Here is an 18,377-nt window from a genome sequence, read left to right as displayed (position 1 = left end):
TGCAGTGCAAGAAATTTGCTCTCAAAACTTTTTTTTTTTCCTGCATAATAAATACACAAAAATACCTTCATACTTTACGACCAGAAAGAGCTGTGGAGCTGATGTCAGCATCTGGATCCAGATCACCTGTTAATAACCAGGTGGAAACGGGGCATCAGTGTTGTTTTACAGGTACATTAGTCCGCTGTGCTTTCTTTGGTTCATGCTGCATATTTGTCCCTCCACAAATACGCATTAAATATATATATATATATATATATATATACATGTATATATATATATCCCATTTGTAAGTAGGATGAAAGTCATTATCTTCTTTTAATTTGAAAAGTCAGTCATGAGCATCATGCATGTGACACAACAGTCATACAGCTTGTCACCATTCAGTTTATTTCATAATGCCTTGCTCACTGTTATATACTGTACCTCCTATTCCTGTAACCGAGGAAACATTTCTAAACAGGGCGGTGTGTGTGTGTGTGTGTGTGTGTGTGTGTTTGTGTGTGTGAGAGAGAGAAAGTATTCAAAGTAAAACTTTTCTTCCACTTCTAAAAACAGAATTGCTTCAATGAGAAATTACATTTCTACATGACCAGAATAAACAAAGAGATTGTGCAAAAATACTCGTTGGACATGAGACAGCAATGTGACACCGTGATCAGCTGACTGCAACACATCCTCCTCCCGGCTCTCCAGAAACACTTTCATTCATGTCGAGTACATTAAAAATATCTCTTTTTTTTGTTTTTTTGCGTTTTAGCTTTTGTCCCCACTAAACGTCACATAAAACAAGCACTTAAAATGCAGGCAATGTCTAAGGCAACATGTGAACTAAAAACCAACTAGATAATGTAGGGGGCGCTGCAGCAGGCTCCTCTAGTCTGTCTCTCCCCAGATCAAATGTGGCCTAATGCAAGGATGACACAGGCGCTATCGTACACAGTGAACTACTGAATAGAAAAGATAAAAACACAGACACGCAAAAACAATACTGAAGTCAAATAAAAAGGGAAGCGGCGGCTGCTTGTGTTTGCTCTGGAAGTGGTTTGGAAGAGCTGGAGGAGCCGATCAGTAACACAAAGCTGGAGATGGTCTCCCGCCGGGGCGTTGGACCGGGGGTTCGAAAGGGGGTTTAGAGATTCAAATCGCATATTTAAAGGGGGGGAGAGGGGGGCGGGTGTGTTTTGCACACACACACACACACACACACACACACACACACACACACACACACACACACACATCCTCGTAACTTTTCAGGACTCTGCTTTCATCTCTGCCGCCCTCGGTTTTCACATTCTGAGTGTGACGGCGCGACCGTCAGAGCAAACACAGCGCAGAGACCCTGAGAGCAGACAAGACACACACACACACACACACACACACACACACACACACGACCGCCGGGCCTGCCGTCACTCAAAGAGGACGCCGCCCGTCCCGGTCCGTCCTGCAGCGCGGCGCCTGGTTTCGGGCTCGTCAGGACGGGGGGAGTGGGGGGGGGGGGGGGGGTGATTGTTTGGTCTGCCGTCACAGAAGAAGCTGTGAACATGTGCAAATGTCTGTACAGAGGACAGAGGACTTCCTGCTGGGTCTACAGTGCAGCATGCAGGACACAGTAGAGTGCAGGTCTCTTTACAGAGGGAACAGAGTGAGTGTGTGTGTGTGTGTGTGTGGGGAGAGGGAGGGGGAGGGGCGGGGTCGTGTTATAGTGTCGGGTGGGGGTGGGGGCAGTTCATGTGTCTCATCATGTCTCATCAGGACGTGCCCTGTCTCTTCTGTTGCTGCACTCGGATCAGCTCCAGCTGCTTCTTGCACTTCTGGTAGTACGTGGACAGACTCTTGTTCTCCTCCAGCAGCTTCTTGTGCTCCTGAACCAGACGGGACGTGTTCTGCTGGTCCTTCTCGTCTTGGTCCAGTTCAGCGATGAGCTCCTTCCTGCACAGACAGGAAGTGAGGACACGTTTAACATCCTGGTTCCGGTCGCTGTGTTTACAGACGGGGACTGAATCCAGTGAAACCCTCTGCAGACACGTCTCACTTACTTCCTCTGGATCAGCAGCGCGATCTCCGTTTGCACTTTCAGGTATTCTTGGGCCATCTTGCAGTGTTGCTCAAACACAGCCATGGACTCTTTGGAGTTGGGACAGGGAGCGAGGGGCTGCAAACCAACACACATAATGACCTTAACGGAGTTCGTGAGTCATGATGGAGGTGATACAGTCTGGAGGGAAGAGGTGAGCTGTCTGCAGGTCGCTGAGCCAAAACCGAAAATATAACTGGAGAGCTTTTAATTTGAAACAAGTGCTTTTAATCTGAAATGGATAGAGGAAGTCGTGGCATTGGGCCCAGCAGTGGTGACGTCTGTTCGCTGGGACTTTTATCGCTCAGTCGGAGATGGTTTATAGAGGCGGACCCTGTTTTCCACTGTTGAACCGGCGGAGGCTTTTATTGTGAAGCAGCTCCAGGAAATGCTGAATATTTGCACGCGAGTAAAAACCAGTTATTTTGGGCAATTTTGTTAGTGGCTGCAGGCTCGAGGTGACGTCACCACTTTGCCTTCTGCTGACGTTAAATAATGACAGTTATCATACGTTACATCTGTAATAAAACGTGACAGCAGAGTGTGATCTTTTAATTTTGAAGGTCAGATATGAGGGAACTAAGTTCCCTGTAAACAAACAGGCGTCACGCAGAGTTTGTGTACCTGCAGCTGGTGATCCAGTGTGAGATAAGCCATGGGAATGGAGTTGTCTGAGCCGTTGGTGTCTGAGAGGAGAGCAGAAGGAGACGTGAAGCGTTGCTACAGGTGTGTGAGGGAGACTTTCTCTTTCTCATCAACATCTGTCCTGACTTATTACACACACACACACACACGCACACACGATAGAACGTTCCCCTTTCAGGTGCAGCTGTGACCTTCTCATCCACAGCGCTGTAAGACTTGGGTCTGGGTACCTGAGGGGTCGTCGGGGGAGAAGTACCCTCTGCTGCCGGTCTTATCTGCCGGCATCATCCTGACGCTGGGACTGGAGGAGCGGCTGCTGCTTCTGCTCCCCTGAAACACCACACAAAACTCCGTCAGTCCTCTGGGACGTCCACAGAGCTGCTGGACGTCAGACCGGGAATGTGTGACCTGAACCAGCGTCGGGATGCTCAACTCTCCCTATGAAGTCTGAACTTTGGCCCTGTGGACCTGTATTTGCACTACATTGTACTTATACATATATATATATATATATATATATATATATATATATATATATTTATACTGCAGTCAAGCATCACTGTGGTTGTTGTCTGTTTTGTTACATATTTATACTTTTCTTGTTTTATCTTTTATTTTTGCACACCGTGCACAGCAGTATTTTTGTACAAAGTATTTCTGAGGAACTGTAAATGAACTTTTACAGTTCATTTACAGTCCCCCGAGGACGTCTCCTGCTTCACACAGAATGCATGATTGAGAGACGACATCAGTGACATCCAGGCTCCAGAGGAGGAAAAGGTCGATGGGAGCACGTCAGAGCAGAAATAAACCTGACAGGGTTCTGCTGGAGTTCAACTTTTCGTTTAAAACATTGTCGATTCTTCTTTGTTTAGTAGATATTAAGCCAAAACTATGAAAATCAACTAATCTCCATTAGATTACAAAAAAACCCAATTGAAGTTAGATCTTCTGTATTTGAATTGTGTGTCGTGACTTTGATCACCCAGCTGAGACTCCACAGACCCTCCGCCGCTCACTTCCCGTGTCCGACTCGTCTCACCTGACTGGACTCGGTGCCGACGCCCGGCAGATCCTGAACGGACCGCCGTCTCTGAGACTCGCACGTGGCTGTGGAGAGGACGGAGGGACAGACAGGAGAGACAAGAGTGAGATCCGGTGGAGGAGGAGGAGGAGGAGGAGGGAGTTTGATTTGGGAGTTTGCTTGTGGCGTGAGTGGAGATCCAGATTTACAGAAGCCTCTACGTCCTGGACGCTCAACGCGTGCCATGGACTGATTGAACCCAACACTGATAACGCACAACAAACATGCACACACACACACATCTATGTACATCAGCTGCCGGGCCGCTCACAGGACTGGCGGGCACCAACTTCCTGGTTTGGGTTAGTGTGACCCGAACCGAAACCAGAAAGTTGAGACGAGGCCTGTGGGACGTGACGGGTCCCTCATCCATCTGCTGCTCACGTCGACGCCATTGTCGACGGTCTGAAGGCCGCAGTCGGAACATATTAACCAGCTTCTTGGCTTTAGGAAAACAGGAAGTGGAGGCTTTACAGTCAAGTCCAGTTACAGCCCGGCGGTTTGTTTTTATAGATTGAATGAGGACGAACACGAAGTGCAGCCGAAGGAGCTGATGTCGACAAAACGCGCGTAGTGAATGGCAGCTTTTAAGATTTGAGCTCACGATAACTCCACCTCGAATTTTCAAAGTGAGGTACGAGGCGCGATCAAGTTTGGAGACCGTTCAAGTAAGTATTGTGCATAGAGCGGTGTGTGTGTGTGTGTGTGTGTGTGTGTGTGTGTGTGTGTGTGTGTGTGTGTGTGTGTGTGTGAGGGGAGGGGTGGGGGGTGGGGCAGAAAGAAGTCACAGCAAGTAAAGGGGAGGGTTACGGGGGGAGTCTTTATTAGAAAGAACGCTCACTGCAGCAGTGTGTCAATCTAGATTTCATCCAAACACAAAGTGAAAGCTGCTACGTGGGAAATATCAGATTTCACCATTAGTGAAGCCTGTTTTTACCGTAATGAGTTTTCAATTTGACGGTGCATCGTTTTCAACCTACAGCGTGGGACTGTTCAACTACGGCCCAATAATAAATATAAAAAAAAATAAAAACAATCAGTCAAATTACCACAACCGAGCTTCGCAAAGCAAGCAAGAGGGAGACGTCGTGCTTATTCTGGTTACCGTCGTTTTAAAAACAGGTGACCCGGAGTCGATCAGGCTGATGGTTTCACAGCTCTCACGTTTTAAAAATGAGGCAACACACGCACGCACACACACGCGTGCGCACACACACACACACACACACACACACACACACACACACACACACACACACACACACACACACACACACACACACACACACGTGCACACCAGCACAGACTCCTAAAGTCGGTGACTCGACCGGCCAACGAATGATGGAGCAGATGATTATGTATAAATTGATGAATCCACTTGTACTTTGACAACGTTTTGACATAATGTCCCTTTATTAAGTTGGAAATTGTTGGTCATCTACAGACTGGCCATCAATCCTCGTGTATTTGAACTGCTCAACGTTTGTGAACTTTCTATTTTTAGATTCTTTTCTTGATATTCTTCATATGGTTAAATGAGTTGATTATATGCATTTGTATTTGTCTGACAGCTAAAAGCTGGATTCCACCAGACACGACTCAGCAGAAAAATTAAACCGTCTGTGCGGACTCCCGATTATAAAGCACCTCACAGCATCAATATCTACCCCCCCCCCCCCTTCATCTTTCAAGTAGGACGAGAAATGCGTTTTCCTCTAACTGCTAACTGGCACTGACAGAAACAGCAGACACAAAATATTAATAACGAAGCAGCTCCACAAATATTTGATTCATGTCATTCATAAATGACCTTAACTGTATTAACGTTATACATTCGGGGAAACATTTCCACGGAAAATGTTGAATTCTTTGACTTTTCACTGACAAAAAGCAAAAATTAAAAAAACAAAACCATGAAAATAACGTGCTAAAAAACAAATACATGAAAAATACTAGATTTTGATGAGATGTTCCAGGACTTGCCCCCCCCCCCAAAAAAAGATCAAATCCACTGACTTTCTCTGTCTCGAAAAGAGTTTTTAAATTTCCCTGATGTTACCCTGCGAGACGCATACAAATAATAAATGAAATCAGAAAGTAAACAGGATATCCAGGATATCCAGGATATCCAGACGGTGGGGGACAAAACAAAACATCGAGCGAAGCCTGGTGGAATCCATGAAACAGCTTTTCTATGAATTCTACTTTCACAAAGACAATCTATTTAATTTATTAAATATAAAGAAATGTACACGCTGAAAATTTGCAACACAGCAAACCGTTCCACTGCTCGTCATGGCCAGCAGAGATTCACGTGTCAGGTATGCACCTGCACTGATGTGTGTTTTACCTTCAACATCTTTAATCACCGGGTTAAATGAACTTCTTGTTTAATGTGTCTCACTCAGTTTCTAAATCAAAGTCTTTCCCGACATGCAGAGCTGTTCCTGTTTCCTTTCGTCCGCATCTCTGCTTGTAATAACAGCTCTGACCCTCAGGGAATGAATCAACATTACTTTTTCAAAGTTAATGGATGGAAAGTAGATGGGAGAGAGGGGACAACAATTAGCCATGCTTTCTCTGTCCTCCGTGCATGAAAGACACAGAGGACAGGGAGGTTAAAGTGCGCTGATTAAATCCTGATACCCGTGATCTGCTGCAGCCAAGCCAGGGAGAGGACAGAGAGGGGCGGGGCCATGAGTTAGGGAAGTTATCTCATCTGCTGTTATTTCCTGTTAGGTGGTAGAAAGGAAAATGAACTAGATTATAAATAATGGGTCAACAAGGTGACAACAGATGAGAAAGCTTCTGTGTTAACTCATGTTCTCCTCTTATAATCTATAAAAATCACAAAACATGAGACGACTCTCGTGTGTGCTACTCCAGGACCTCCTGCTGTTTCATCCAGGGTTCCCACTTGGGAGTCAAATGGCAAATTTCCTGACTTTTCCGTGACTTTCTGACTAAAAAGCTGAAACTCAAATGACTTATAATAAACAGAAAAACATGCTGCTGTTGTGCCGAGCCGAAAAGATACGGACACATTTCTGATAAAAAAAAACAGGCCGACATATGAATATTAAATATTAAATTCCCTGAGATTCCCTGACCGGTGGGAACCCTGTACATCCTATTTAAAACACAGAGCCAAATTAATAACATCCTGCTGAGGAGTGTCATATGGAGTAACACACAGGAGAGACACCTGGGGAGGACAGCGGGTCAGCCGAGCCAGCTCCACCCGGTCACCAGGCGGCCCGGGGGTCCGGTGATACCTGTGACGACGATCTTGGGGACATCCAGAATGGTTCCGAATGATGCGGTTTTACGGTGGCCTCGTTTAAACTGGGGGCGTGCTGCGAAAACACACATACACACATACAGCTGCGTACACAACAAGCATGCAGACTGAGACACGACTGGGGCGGAGGGGGGGGGGGGGGGGGGGGGGACACAGCTGGACTGCACATGTGGCTGACACACATGCAGAGCATACGGTGTACGTGCAAGGGACACATGCAGCCCATCCCCCCCAGGAGCTGTACTGCATGTAAGGCCGGCAGCCACTGAGCTGCATGTCTCGCTAGAAAGTTCAACCAGGCAGTCTGAGGACAGAGGGAGTTAACGACGGATCACAGGAACAGAAAGTATGTAAAAAAACAAAAACAAAAAAATCTCCAATTAAACAAAAAACAAAAACAAAAAAAAATATCCTAAGATCCTGCCGACACGCCTGAGCAGCTGGTCTTCCTGCTCTGCTGTGTTCCCATGTTGCCGTGTACCATCTGGTCTTACCTGCAGGGGTAAACGCCATCTTGGGCTCCAGCTCCGACAGGTCGGCACTCATCCTTTTGCTGTCAGAAGATGGCAGGCACTGCGTTCGTGCCGGCAGACTCTCCACGCTGCCCCCTCGGGACAGAGGCAGAGTCCTCAACGGGTCACACTGAAGCAAAAAAACAAAAAACAACGACAATGAGGGTCATGGAGAGACCGTTAACGAGTCAATAAGTGTGTTCACATGAGTATCCTGGCAATTGTCAGGTTTTTAAAGCATCCGGTGTGTTTATATCGTATTCAGATTTCTAAACGCTGCTTTCGTACAACATACTGAGAGCAGCAGACCTCACGAGTCGTCGCCGTGGTTACGGGGGTCAGTGAATCTGGCGAAACCAAAGTCAACTCAAACAGACGCTCGAAGCTGATTTTGAGTAGAACAGCAGCATTTCCGTGTGTTTTGTTGGGAAATTCTCCTGAATCAACAACAACAATCGCTGTAACGACGCGTCAGGAACTCTTTTACCTTTGGCTTGAAATGAGGTGCAAACTGAGGAGTGATCTTGATGGTGTCGTTGCTCCCTTGAGAGTCACTGTGCTCCATGTTGGCGTCACTCCTGTTGCTTGTGCTGGTGCCGGTGTAGTCCACATACGAACCTGATCACGAGATCACAAGACAGGAGACAGGTTTTTATAAACTTCAGACATGTTTTCCACTTTGTTTTCCTCCCTGCTCCAAATGGAGCCTCAGCCCAAGCGGACGGCCGTCCACCTCTGAGCCTGGTTCTGTTTCAGGTTTTATCCCGTTCACAGAGAGTTTAGTATTTTTGCGTGTTGATAATCAGTCACTCTACGATGAACGTCCTGTTTGAGGTTTAAAGATGGCGGCTGTACGGTACCTGTACTGGTGGCAGAGTTGCTCTGTCCCTCATCTGAATACTGGTATGGATATTGCAGGGGTTCATCAGATCCCGGGAAGTACTGCGGAAATAAATCAAATGAATGAATTAACAACCTGAGCTCAACGTGGTGATAATACACAGAATCAAGCTACTAAATGGAGTTCAGGAGAGTCTGTTGGCACCTGCTGGACAGAAAGTGATCTGAAAATGACATTAGTGGTGGGCTTGAATGGGTTTGTTGGGAGGATCCTGTTTCCACCTGGCATTGAAATGCTTCCTGGCTGATCAGATAAGAAACGGGCAGCTTTAAGTCCAGCCGGTGTTTCCCCTCCAACGGGTTGTGGCAGCGGGGATGAAGCGTGTGTGTGTGCAAACAAAAAAAATAGGGTTTTGTTTTTACAGCTGGGAGGTTTCTACTAATGTGACACACATCAGACCCAAAGCTGTTTCACCCACTCAGTTCATTTATCCACAGCAGCTGAGACGCGCTGGAACAATTCATAAATCTGACACGAGCCAATCAGGTCCTCACGTTTCAGACTGAACATTAGGTTTACAAACTTTTCAGACATTCACAAATGTGAAATACTTCATATATTTGTGACAGACGGAGCATTAAAACGAGTGAATAAAGACGTCTGATCTGTTAAATGTCTGCTGCTGAAACTTCTCGTGTATCTGCTCTCGTGGTTATTTACTTGTAGACTTCCGTAGCGTAAAACGTGTGCATACAGAGCGGGGAAGTGAGATCTGAAGTGGTGACGCGAGGCTCATCGGAGCTGCATGAAATGCCAGGCGGGATCTTGTGATCCGATCTCACCAGGAGGCATGTCGATGGCCTCGCTGTGAGAGGACAGATTACCTTCATGAGGTGGGTCATGATCTTCACTATCTCCTCCATGGAAGGCCGCTGAGACGGGTCTTTAGACCAGCAGCGAGTCATCAGGCTCTCAATGGGTTTCGGCAAATTCTTGATTAAAGGTGGCCTCGTGCCTGAATGGAAAAAAAAAAGAAAAAAAAGAGAAATTAATGGGTTTCTCATGCACAATCAAAAGTGAAATATACCAAACTTATTATTGTCCCATGAGCATTCTCCTCCATCCATCTGTGGATCGGAGTAAACTGCAGGGAGGCAACACATCTTTTAGCACTCCTCCTCTGCCAGACGCTTTTACTTTGACAGTCTGAGCGAGCACGTCGGAGGGCTCACAGCAGCCGACAGCTGGACACGCTCTCTGCACGCACGCGCGCGCACGCGCACGCACACGCACACGCACACACACACACACACACACACACACACACACACACACACACACAGTGACTCACCGTTGTGCACAGCCCACATGATGCGAAAAGCCGGTCCTCCAATTTCATCAAAGGGCTTCCTGCGAGTGATCACCTCCCACAGAATGATCCCCCAGCTGAACACATCACACTTCTCGCTGTAATTGCTCCCTGAAAGTACAGAGGAAACCACGGCAACACTTAGGTCCTTTTCAAACAGGAAAAAAAAAGAAAAAAGAAAAAAAAGAATCAGTCTGACATCGCTGACTGACTGATGAAGGGAACTCTCTGTGGCACATTTGAGATGAGAGCGAGGGACGAACACGGAAAAAGCACAGCAGTTTTTTTTTAATCTCTGCCTTCAGAGGGGAGGAGGAGGAAAAATAAAGCAGCACTTTTAACGGAGGAGCAGTGCTGGTGTTTCTTAATCACCGCGCCTGTCATGGCAGAATTAAAGTGCACATTACACACCTATTTTAAAGCGGCTGTGCGGAGGTGCTCCAATAACATTTCCCACTGATGGAAATTAGCTGCAGAGTTCATTCAGAGGGCAAACCTGTGATGTTTAATTGTACTGGAGTCTCTCTCACTTCCCAGCACCAGATCCTGGTCTTCAGCTTGTCTTAAATTTCACATTTTATGTCTTTTGTTAATAAATGTAACCTTTCTTTTTGCATCTAACTCAGTCCCATTTTATGTTGCTGCTTTCCAGCTAGTCATAACACTCGCCTGAAGAAACTAAGTAATGACTCAACATTAATCTATCTGAACTCCTGACCCCCACACTAAGAACATGTTTTATCTAAGCAGCAGCCATCAGTGACGTCATCATTGGTTTGTTAACATTATGAAGCCTCCAGTTCAGATTCTGTCCGTCACCATCTTTGCTAGTTCGGAGCGGTTTGGAGCAGGAAGTGACCATATTTGGATGAGCTGGGGGAGGAGCCAGCGGTGGATCTGACCGATCTAATTGGAAACCTGAGGATACTACGTCCCGCCCACCGATAGCTGTAACCTGACTGCATCACAGGCCTGTCAATCAAACAGGCACACACCCCCAAAACAGGTCTTTTTGAATCTTCTTTTCTAATGAATGAGGGATTATTTTCAAATGGACCTCCAGAAAACTAATAAGAAGGAGTGACTTTAGCTAACAACACCGAGATAACTGATGGACACATTTTATTCACTTTGGATTTGATGAGAGAAGTTGAATGGGAGTCTATGGAGCCGGAGGCTTTTTGGAGCCGACCTCTAGTGGCACTCGGTGGTATTGCAGCTGAAGGCACTTCTGCATGTGGTTTCATCATGTGAAGATACATCAGACTGCTGGCTGTATGAGAACACAAATTCTACACTGCAGTTTCCCCAAGAAAACAAAGCCACAAGCATCACTCCATCCTTTTCTATTTCCTCAGCGTGCTCTGGTGACTGCCACCAATAAAGCAGAAGAGTAAAGTAGCTGATGATGAATCAAGAAATAATGCATCCATGTGGAGAGGACTAAGCTAAAATAAGGGTGAAAGGTGACAAAGCAAAAGTTTAGTGCAAGAAACAGTCCATATAAACAGGTGAACCGGTTCGTAGTGATTCTGTTATAGAAATAAGCATCAGTGTGTTTTAGTTCAAAAGCAACAGATGCAAAGATCTTCAAACAGCTAGAATACCACTCATACTTGCCTTCAAATACCTCTGGAGCCATCCAGGCTGCACTTCCTTTGTTGTTGGTCATGTGAGTCTGAATGTCACATGCTGTTCCAAAGTCACATATCTTCAGCACGGTGCCACCTGCCACTAGAAGCAGACTGAAACAACCAGGGCAAAAAAAACAACCACAAAACAACCATGAAACCAACAGGAACTCAAACTTCATTATCAATAAAACAATGAAAGGCTTTCAGATCTGCTCGTGTTTGACTTATGTCACCTTTGTCTTGAGTTTGTTTGAGACTGACAACATAGAAAGCTAAACGATAAACTCTAAAGCACAGGAATGAAATAAATTCCTGTCCAACAATGGAGAGTTGTTAAGTCTGTCACAGCGTGACCGTGAGATTCCTAGAAACACCATAACGCTCCTCTAGGAAACAGAGCAGCTGTTCATTCCCACCGAATCCTGCCAGGGGTTTCTCTCCACTACACCAACGTTAACTACTTCAGAGATCACAACATCCCTCGCCGACGCTTTGTGATTTAAGATTGTGGACGACAATCTAGACGAAAGAACACTTTTCATATCAGTTTCTGAGCCTGTGAGGAAGGACTTTATCATTCTGAGATTATAACAACCTTCCTTTCCAGTAATCCCCCATGAACTACTTGCATATACGTTCTTTGCCGTTGTTGTAATGCCGTGATCTCACTGAAACTAATGGAGGAGGTGTGTTGGTCTGAAAAACTGTGTTGATATAAACATCACAGAGAAATGGAAAGACTGACTTCTACCAGCCAATCACTACTCGCCAACAGTTTACTGCATAATGGCAGCAGGAGTGTTTTAGATAAGAGACACAAACAGGATGACAGTCTGGTCTGCCCGACGACAAGGGAAACGTTAAACACGTCATTAGTCCTGATCATCTTTAAAAGTTATCTAACATTTATATGTGGCAAGTAAATAAATAAATAAATGAAAATAATTGTAAAAAGTTATAGCAAACACAATGATGTTACTCTGACATCGGATTTGCGTTTTGCCAGATGATTCAGGTTCAACTCTTGAGTTTTCAGGGTTATAAAACGTATTCACTTCTTACTGTTAACTTATGGTGCACATCTAACCTTCTCCGGAACAAGTTATGATCAAGATGACAGATCAAAATGTATAAAATGACCACCTAATGACCGTATAATTCTCTGGGAATATGGCATCACCAATCCCAGAAGATCCCGCAGAGCTCGGAGCGCCTTTCAGGAGTGAAAGAGTGTTCAGAGACCGGCAGACCTATTTTAGCGCCACCTGACAGTTTGGTGTGTTTTTGGACTGTAATTAGCTCGCAAGCTAATAAGATACATGTTTAATTTGTGTCAGTGAGCACTAGTGCGACCAAACACAAACACAAACACACACACACACACACACACACACACACACACACACACACACACACACACACACACACACACACACACACACACACAGACACACACAGACAACCAGCTAACTAACATTACAGCTACATACATGGAAAATATTTAAACTTTAAACATGCAAACTAAATCCCCTGATATTACAGGACTTGGCCAGAGGACTGTACCTGTCTGGACTAAAAGTTAGTCACACAGGTTCCCTAACCCGTGGGAACCCTGATTTAAGCAATTAAGCAAATGTAATTTGAGTCAGATGTCCTCGTGGCCTCAGGGTCAGTGATATTATGAGACCATGATATCTAAGACTTGCACATTTTTTTCTGCCAGCTGTCCTTCCTTAAGTTGGCCGTTTATTTGCTTTTAGCCCTGATTATATATTTAACTTCTTCGTATAGGTTTTACTATTAGTTTGGTCTTTGTTGGTAAAATATGGACTTGTCGATGTTTGTGATTGGTCAGTAGCTGCTCTTTTTATGTGCATGCACTCACCGCTGGATTGAACGAGATGATAACCACCTTATTCAGATTTAGTTAAGCCACATAACAAAGAAATATCCTGGATATGTTGAACCTGCTTCATAGCTCAGGGCCCTGATCAGTCCTGTCAGGATGCAGGTTGTTCCATAAAGTGTGTTGTGATGCTGTGCTGAGAAACCTGTGCACGTCTGCCTGATAGCATCAGAATTACAACAGTATAAAAGTAGTTTGAAAGAAGAGGCACTCTGCTGACTGAAGCAGTGCAACAGGAAACAGGACTGTGTGAGGTGAGGAGGAGCATACTTGGGTGGCTTGAGGTCCCTGTGAATGAGAGCCTTTGGTTTCATGCCATGGAGATAGGCCACACCCTGGGAGCACTGAAAGCACCAGCTCATGGCATGGGAAGCAGTGTAATAGGGGAGGGGCTCTGCACCATGCAGCACTGTGGACAAGAGAACACAGTCACAAACACCAGCACAGAAAACCTCAGAGGAACCGAGCAGAGACGGGCCCTGTGGTGGACACACACACACACACACACACACACACACACACACACACACACACACACACACACAGAGAGACAGACAGACAGACAGACAGACAGACAGACACACACACACACACACACACACACACACACACACACACACACACACACACACACACACACACACACACAGGGCAGACTGTCTTCTTCCTATAGCTTCTTTAACAAGTTCATTACTACGTCTTAAGCTTACAATCAGCTTTCAACAGAGTGACATCAGAGTTGTGGTACTGCCGTGTAGCTCCCAGGAGAAACTTGAGAAGATTCAGTAACTACAGAGAGTTTGTGTGAAGTGTGAAGAACGGCATAGTTCACTTTTTGTTCAAGTAAAACTCTCTAATTGGAACCAGATGGGAATAAATGCCAACCTCTGATGTTTTGGGAAAACTGATGCGCATTAAAAATGACATATAAATGAAATTAAAACTCCAGTTTATTACATCTGGGGTCTTATTTATTAACTATAATCATAATAATAATAATAATAATAACCCAGATTACAGAATCTGGGACAGTTAAATTCTTCCAAAGGACTTGCTGAGATTATAGCAGCATTGCCAAGGCTTTCTGTACCGTTATAACACCAAAGAGGTTTTTCAGCCACTATAGCTTCACTACTGGCTTTGCTTCACCAATGTTTGGTGGTCATTATTTTTCTGGCAGACAGTGCATTTTACATAAACATCGCATACATATTAAATGCATGTTTTGTATTCAAATAACTGCCTCCCACAATGCCTACACCTTCCAGAAACCCACCTGACTCTGACATGGAGAGAAACACGAGCTGTCAGACAGGCAGGTTGAAAACAAGCCAACAGCTCGGCCACTTCATTTGATGGTAAACAAACCACGATTTGACCACCAACCCTCATGTTGTGCAGAAAAACTGTGTGCAAGCAACTATGAATCATTGACAGGTCAAAGCTGAAGTGGGAAGTCTGTTTAAAATGAACAGTTTGACGGATAATGTTGAAGTTCTCCTGCGTCTTAAATAAACTGGAGCAGAAACAAGAGGTTTCTGCCCCCAGAGAGCTTGAAAGGTTTTCTCTTCCTTTACAAATTTAGGTGCTGCTTTTTCACTGCACCTCAGCTGAATGAATTCAAATAAAAAAATAAAACCCCTTGTCTGAACGCGTAGGTTCTATTTGGGGTCGAGGGAGACACACCTGTGGTTCAGGTATGGTGGCTGATGTTCTTCAGTCTGTCTAAACTCACTCAGTATTATGATGTGAGGAACTTTTCTTTGATGGACACTTTTAAGATTTATTCCCTGTGATGTCTTATTAAGTTTATAGAGACTTTGCTGTTGTAAACATTACCGTCATATTCAAAAATATAGACGGATTAAATCCTGTTCTGAACTTTTAGAAAATATATTTTCTAAGAAAAAAAAACCCAACAAAACTATTGATAAAGAGCTGGATCAATAAGAGCAAGAATATAATAAAGTTGTATTTGTGCCCATCCCTACAGCCGGCTGCTGAAACCCTGGTATGTTACATTCATACCTCCCAGCTCCATTTGAACATCTGCTGCAGGGAGAAACACGGCAGTACCGCATGTCACTGTGCAAAGACGAGTTCGGGGAATCAAGACACGTGGCTGGACATGCAAACAGTGGGAGGGTCGACTCGACGGGGCTGCTTCTCATGTCTGTGCAGGGCTGTGCTCATTTCAACACCAACACAGTGGAACAAATGTAAATCAGCAGCACTGCTCTACATCATGTCGACTCACCGTTGTACAAGGATCCACCTTCGGCATATTCCATCACGAGACACACCTGAGAGGCAAAGAAGGCCACGAAAAACTCATCAAAACCACGCGGACGTAAAGACGATAGGAGCGTGACATTGTGCACGATGTGCAGTTCACTCACCGGACTGTTGCAGGAGCCGTACAGCTTCACGATGTTGGGGTGATTCACGCGGGAGAGCTGTCGGAGCTGCAGGCAAACCACAGAACAAAAAGGTTAAAAGTCTGGCACTCGGATAAGAGGTTGAACATCTTCCTCAACAACACGAAAGCCCGGTTTTATTCAGATAAAACGTGCAGACATGGTTGAACCTGTCGGTACCCTTCTACGATAAAACAACAAAACAACAACACACTTTTCTCTGAAATAGATTGAAACACTATTTGTGCATCCACCTTTGCTTTTTCCATTATTTATTTTCAATTATAATCTTACTTTGTCTTTGAGTCAACAATATTCTAAATAAAACAAAATGAAAATGCCGTGACCGGAGTGGACCTAATATTTTGTTGCAACACCTTCAGAGACGATCACAGCAAACAAGTGATCTCTGGAGTTCCTGGTGAGACTTCTGCAGCCGTCAGCTTCGTCGGCTCGTCCTCAGCAAACTGCTCCGGCTGTCTCAGGTTTGAAAAGGTTGCTCGCTTCAGACTTCATGTTTCAGCTTTTTTGTGCACATTGCATTTGTTCAAAAGTTTAGATTTTTCACGTTTTCACATTTAAGTCCTCGTAGCTGTTCTTCCACGGAGATGCTGCGATCAAATACTGATGTACTTTAACCTCGGCGCTCACCTTGTATCTCGGGAGTTTTGTTTATTTCCTCTCCAGGGAGGTTGACTCGTCTCATGGACCCTCAAACTTCTTACTACTATTTGCAGCTGTAGTCACAGGAACACGCAGCTGCTTGAAGATGCTCTTACAGTCTTTACCTTTAACAAGCCTGTCTATGATTTTCTTTCTGATCTCGTCACATTTCTCTGATTTGCTTTTTTTTTTTTCCTCCTGTTTGGTGTCATCATGTGTACCACAGTGAACAAGTGACCACTTCTCTATTTAAATACGACGACTGACAGATTTATTAAGATGGAAGACACGTGATGATAATTATAATTTAAAAAAAGCAGTTAGTTTGAAAATGATCAAAGTTTTTATAATCTTTTCTGAGCGTACCAAGAAAACTTTCCAGCATCTTTGTATAAGAATTTATATCTTTTCACATTTTCAGTGTTTTAGGTACCAAAGGCGTGCAGGTATACGCGAGACAATTGCTTTCAGATTCATTACTAAACAGCTCATAATTAATTCATTATTTCAATGAGCTCTTCAGGTTACCAACAAATGTATCCAAGTCTGTAGAGACTTGAAATCCTACAAATTAAACTGTGACATTAAATCTTAATTGATTTGATGTAGTTCAGGTAGAGAAACTCCAGTGAGGATGATAAACGGTACCTCAACGATGAAGGCTTTCCTCTCCGATTCGCTCTCGATGGTCTTGATCGCGACATCTTTTCCTTTCCATTTGGCTTTACAGACAACCCCGAAGGCTCCCCGGCCCACCACCTGCAGACGGATGGGTAACAACGGAGTTACGACAAACAAGAGGGTGAAAATCTTCATGGGACCACATCATGGAAGTAAAAAAAAAAAAAAAAAACCTGTAAAAACACACCACCCACCTCCTCCACCTCAATGTCCTCATAGTTGATCTCTTCAAACGGATATCCAGGTGGTGTTTCAAGCATGTCGGCGGATGTTAGAGACATTACTGGCTGACGTCAGCTAGGAATCTACTGGAAAACAGAAACAACGTCAATATCAACGTGTAATTCATCAAGACGTCTAATCCTGTGCAACTAAAACACGTCAGTACTGCAGGACGTCACTAACTAACGTAATAAATACACCAGCTACTTCATAAACAGCAGCACGATGAGCTGCACGTCGTGTCGCGAGCTGTCACAACACAGAGCGGCTTCATGTTTGTCTTCTGTCAGTCAACCAGCCGGCTACATGCTTAGCTTAGCTTAGCGAGCAGATCTAGCTGCAGCTGTCGGAAAAACTGTCGCACAAGTCGTGAGTGTTCATAGTGAGCTTTTTTTTTGTGCTTACATACAACCAAGTTACATGCACTTAAATACTCGGTGTCGTCCGCCGTTTAACGTTGCCACATCATAACGGTGCTCGCTACGGCCTGCGGTGTGTTGACAAACCCGGCTAGCCCGGCTGCTAAGCGCTAGCTACGGGGACTTTTTTCAAGATTCACATCCAACCGTTCGCAGTTGACTTGTCACCAGCCCCCCGGCTCTGTAGACATGGGGATGGGCTCCACTACTCATGCACGGAAAGGCGAGGAATAACGTCCATGTTTGGAAACAGTGTTTTCTATTTCATAACTTTTTCTCAACCGGTCCAGCTGGCTCGGCAGGAGTGCATTTTTATTCTCCATCAGGAAGTGTGTGCGCACTGGAATTCAGTCCCCGTGAACAGTGAGGAGGAAATGTGTTTCCAGCCTTTTTAAAAAAAACAACAAAAGGCCCTTTTCCACATAAAAAGGAAATATTATTTTTTTCCAACGTTGTCAAACTACATTCTGTTAATGTCAATGCAACTTTAACTCAGTCAGGAAATTCTGGTTGCTCCCTTCATATGAAAATGTAAACTCCGACAACTATTATTTTTGAATAGACTATTCATTTCTTTTCTGTTCCTATTTTTAAATTTTT

At 44.8% G+C, this 18,377-nt stretch overlaps 1 protein-coding gene across 2 annotated transcripts; it reads right to left on the bottom strand.

Moving 5' to 3' along the window:
• Positions 1 to 369: 369 nt before the first annotated feature.
• Positions 370 to 18,101, bottom strand: map3k7 (mitogen-activated protein kinase kinase kinase 7). 2 transcript variants are annotated; one of them, XM_069161650.1, is made up of 18 exons: positions 17,925 to 18,101; positions 17,331 to 17,441; positions 17,104 to 17,214; positions 15,775 to 15,840; positions 15,633 to 15,678; positions 13,646 to 13,784; positions 11,452 to 11,580; positions 9,818 to 9,942; positions 9,351 to 9,481; positions 8,486 to 8,567; positions 8,113 to 8,243; positions 7,608 to 7,755; positions 7,088 to 7,168; positions 3,771 to 3,838; positions 2,959 to 3,058; positions 2,708 to 2,769; positions 2,046 to 2,161; positions 370 to 1,938 (listed from the first exon to the last, which is right to left on the bottom strand). In XM_069161650.1, exons 2-18 carry the CDS (start codon positions 17,415 to 17,417, stop codon positions 1,758 to 1,760), a joined length of 1,803 nt encoding a protein of 600 aa, XP_069017751.1. In that variant the 5' UTR covers positions 17,418 to 17,441; positions 17,925 to 18,101; the 3' UTR covers positions 370 to 1,757. The 2 variants fall into 2 exon arrangements, with proteins under 2 accessions (XP_069017751.1, XP_069017750.1); XM_069161649.1 differs by lacking the exons at positions 7,088 to 7,168; positions 11,452 to 11,580; positions 13,646 to 13,784; ... (3 more) ...; positions 17,331 to 17,441; positions 17,925 to 18,101 and having other exon boundaries at positions 9,818 to 9,927.
• Positions 18,102 to 18,377: the final 276 nt, after the last annotated feature.

The sequence above is a fragment of the Embiotoca jacksoni genome, unplaced genomic scaffold (assembly GCF_022577435.1).
Source record: "Embiotoca jacksoni isolate LCO1_2020_lvr unplaced genomic scaffold, fEmbJac1.0.p SCAF_29, whole genome shotgun sequence".
Lineage (NCBI taxonomy): Eukaryota > Metazoa > Chordata > Actinopteri > Embiotocidae > Embiotoca > Embiotoca jacksoni.
The sequence above is the reverse complement of the archived record's forward strand: the minus strand, read 5'-3'. Positions and strand labels throughout refer to the sequence as shown.

Excerpts from the sequence above, each read along its gene's own strand:
- map3k7 (XM_069161650.1), bottom strand. The coding sequence starts at position 17,417 with ATGTCTCTAACATCCGCCGACATGCTTGAAACACCACCTGGATATCCG. Across the intron at positions 15,679-15,774 it reads ACGGCTCCTGCAACAGTCCG|GTGTGTCTCGTGATGGAATA; the intron begins GTGAGTGAACTG and ends TTTGCCTCTCAG. Across the intron at positions 7,756-8,112 it reads CACCTCATTTCAAGCCAAAG|TGTGACCCGTTGAGGACTCT; the intron begins GTAAAAGAGTTC and ends TTTTTGCTTCAG.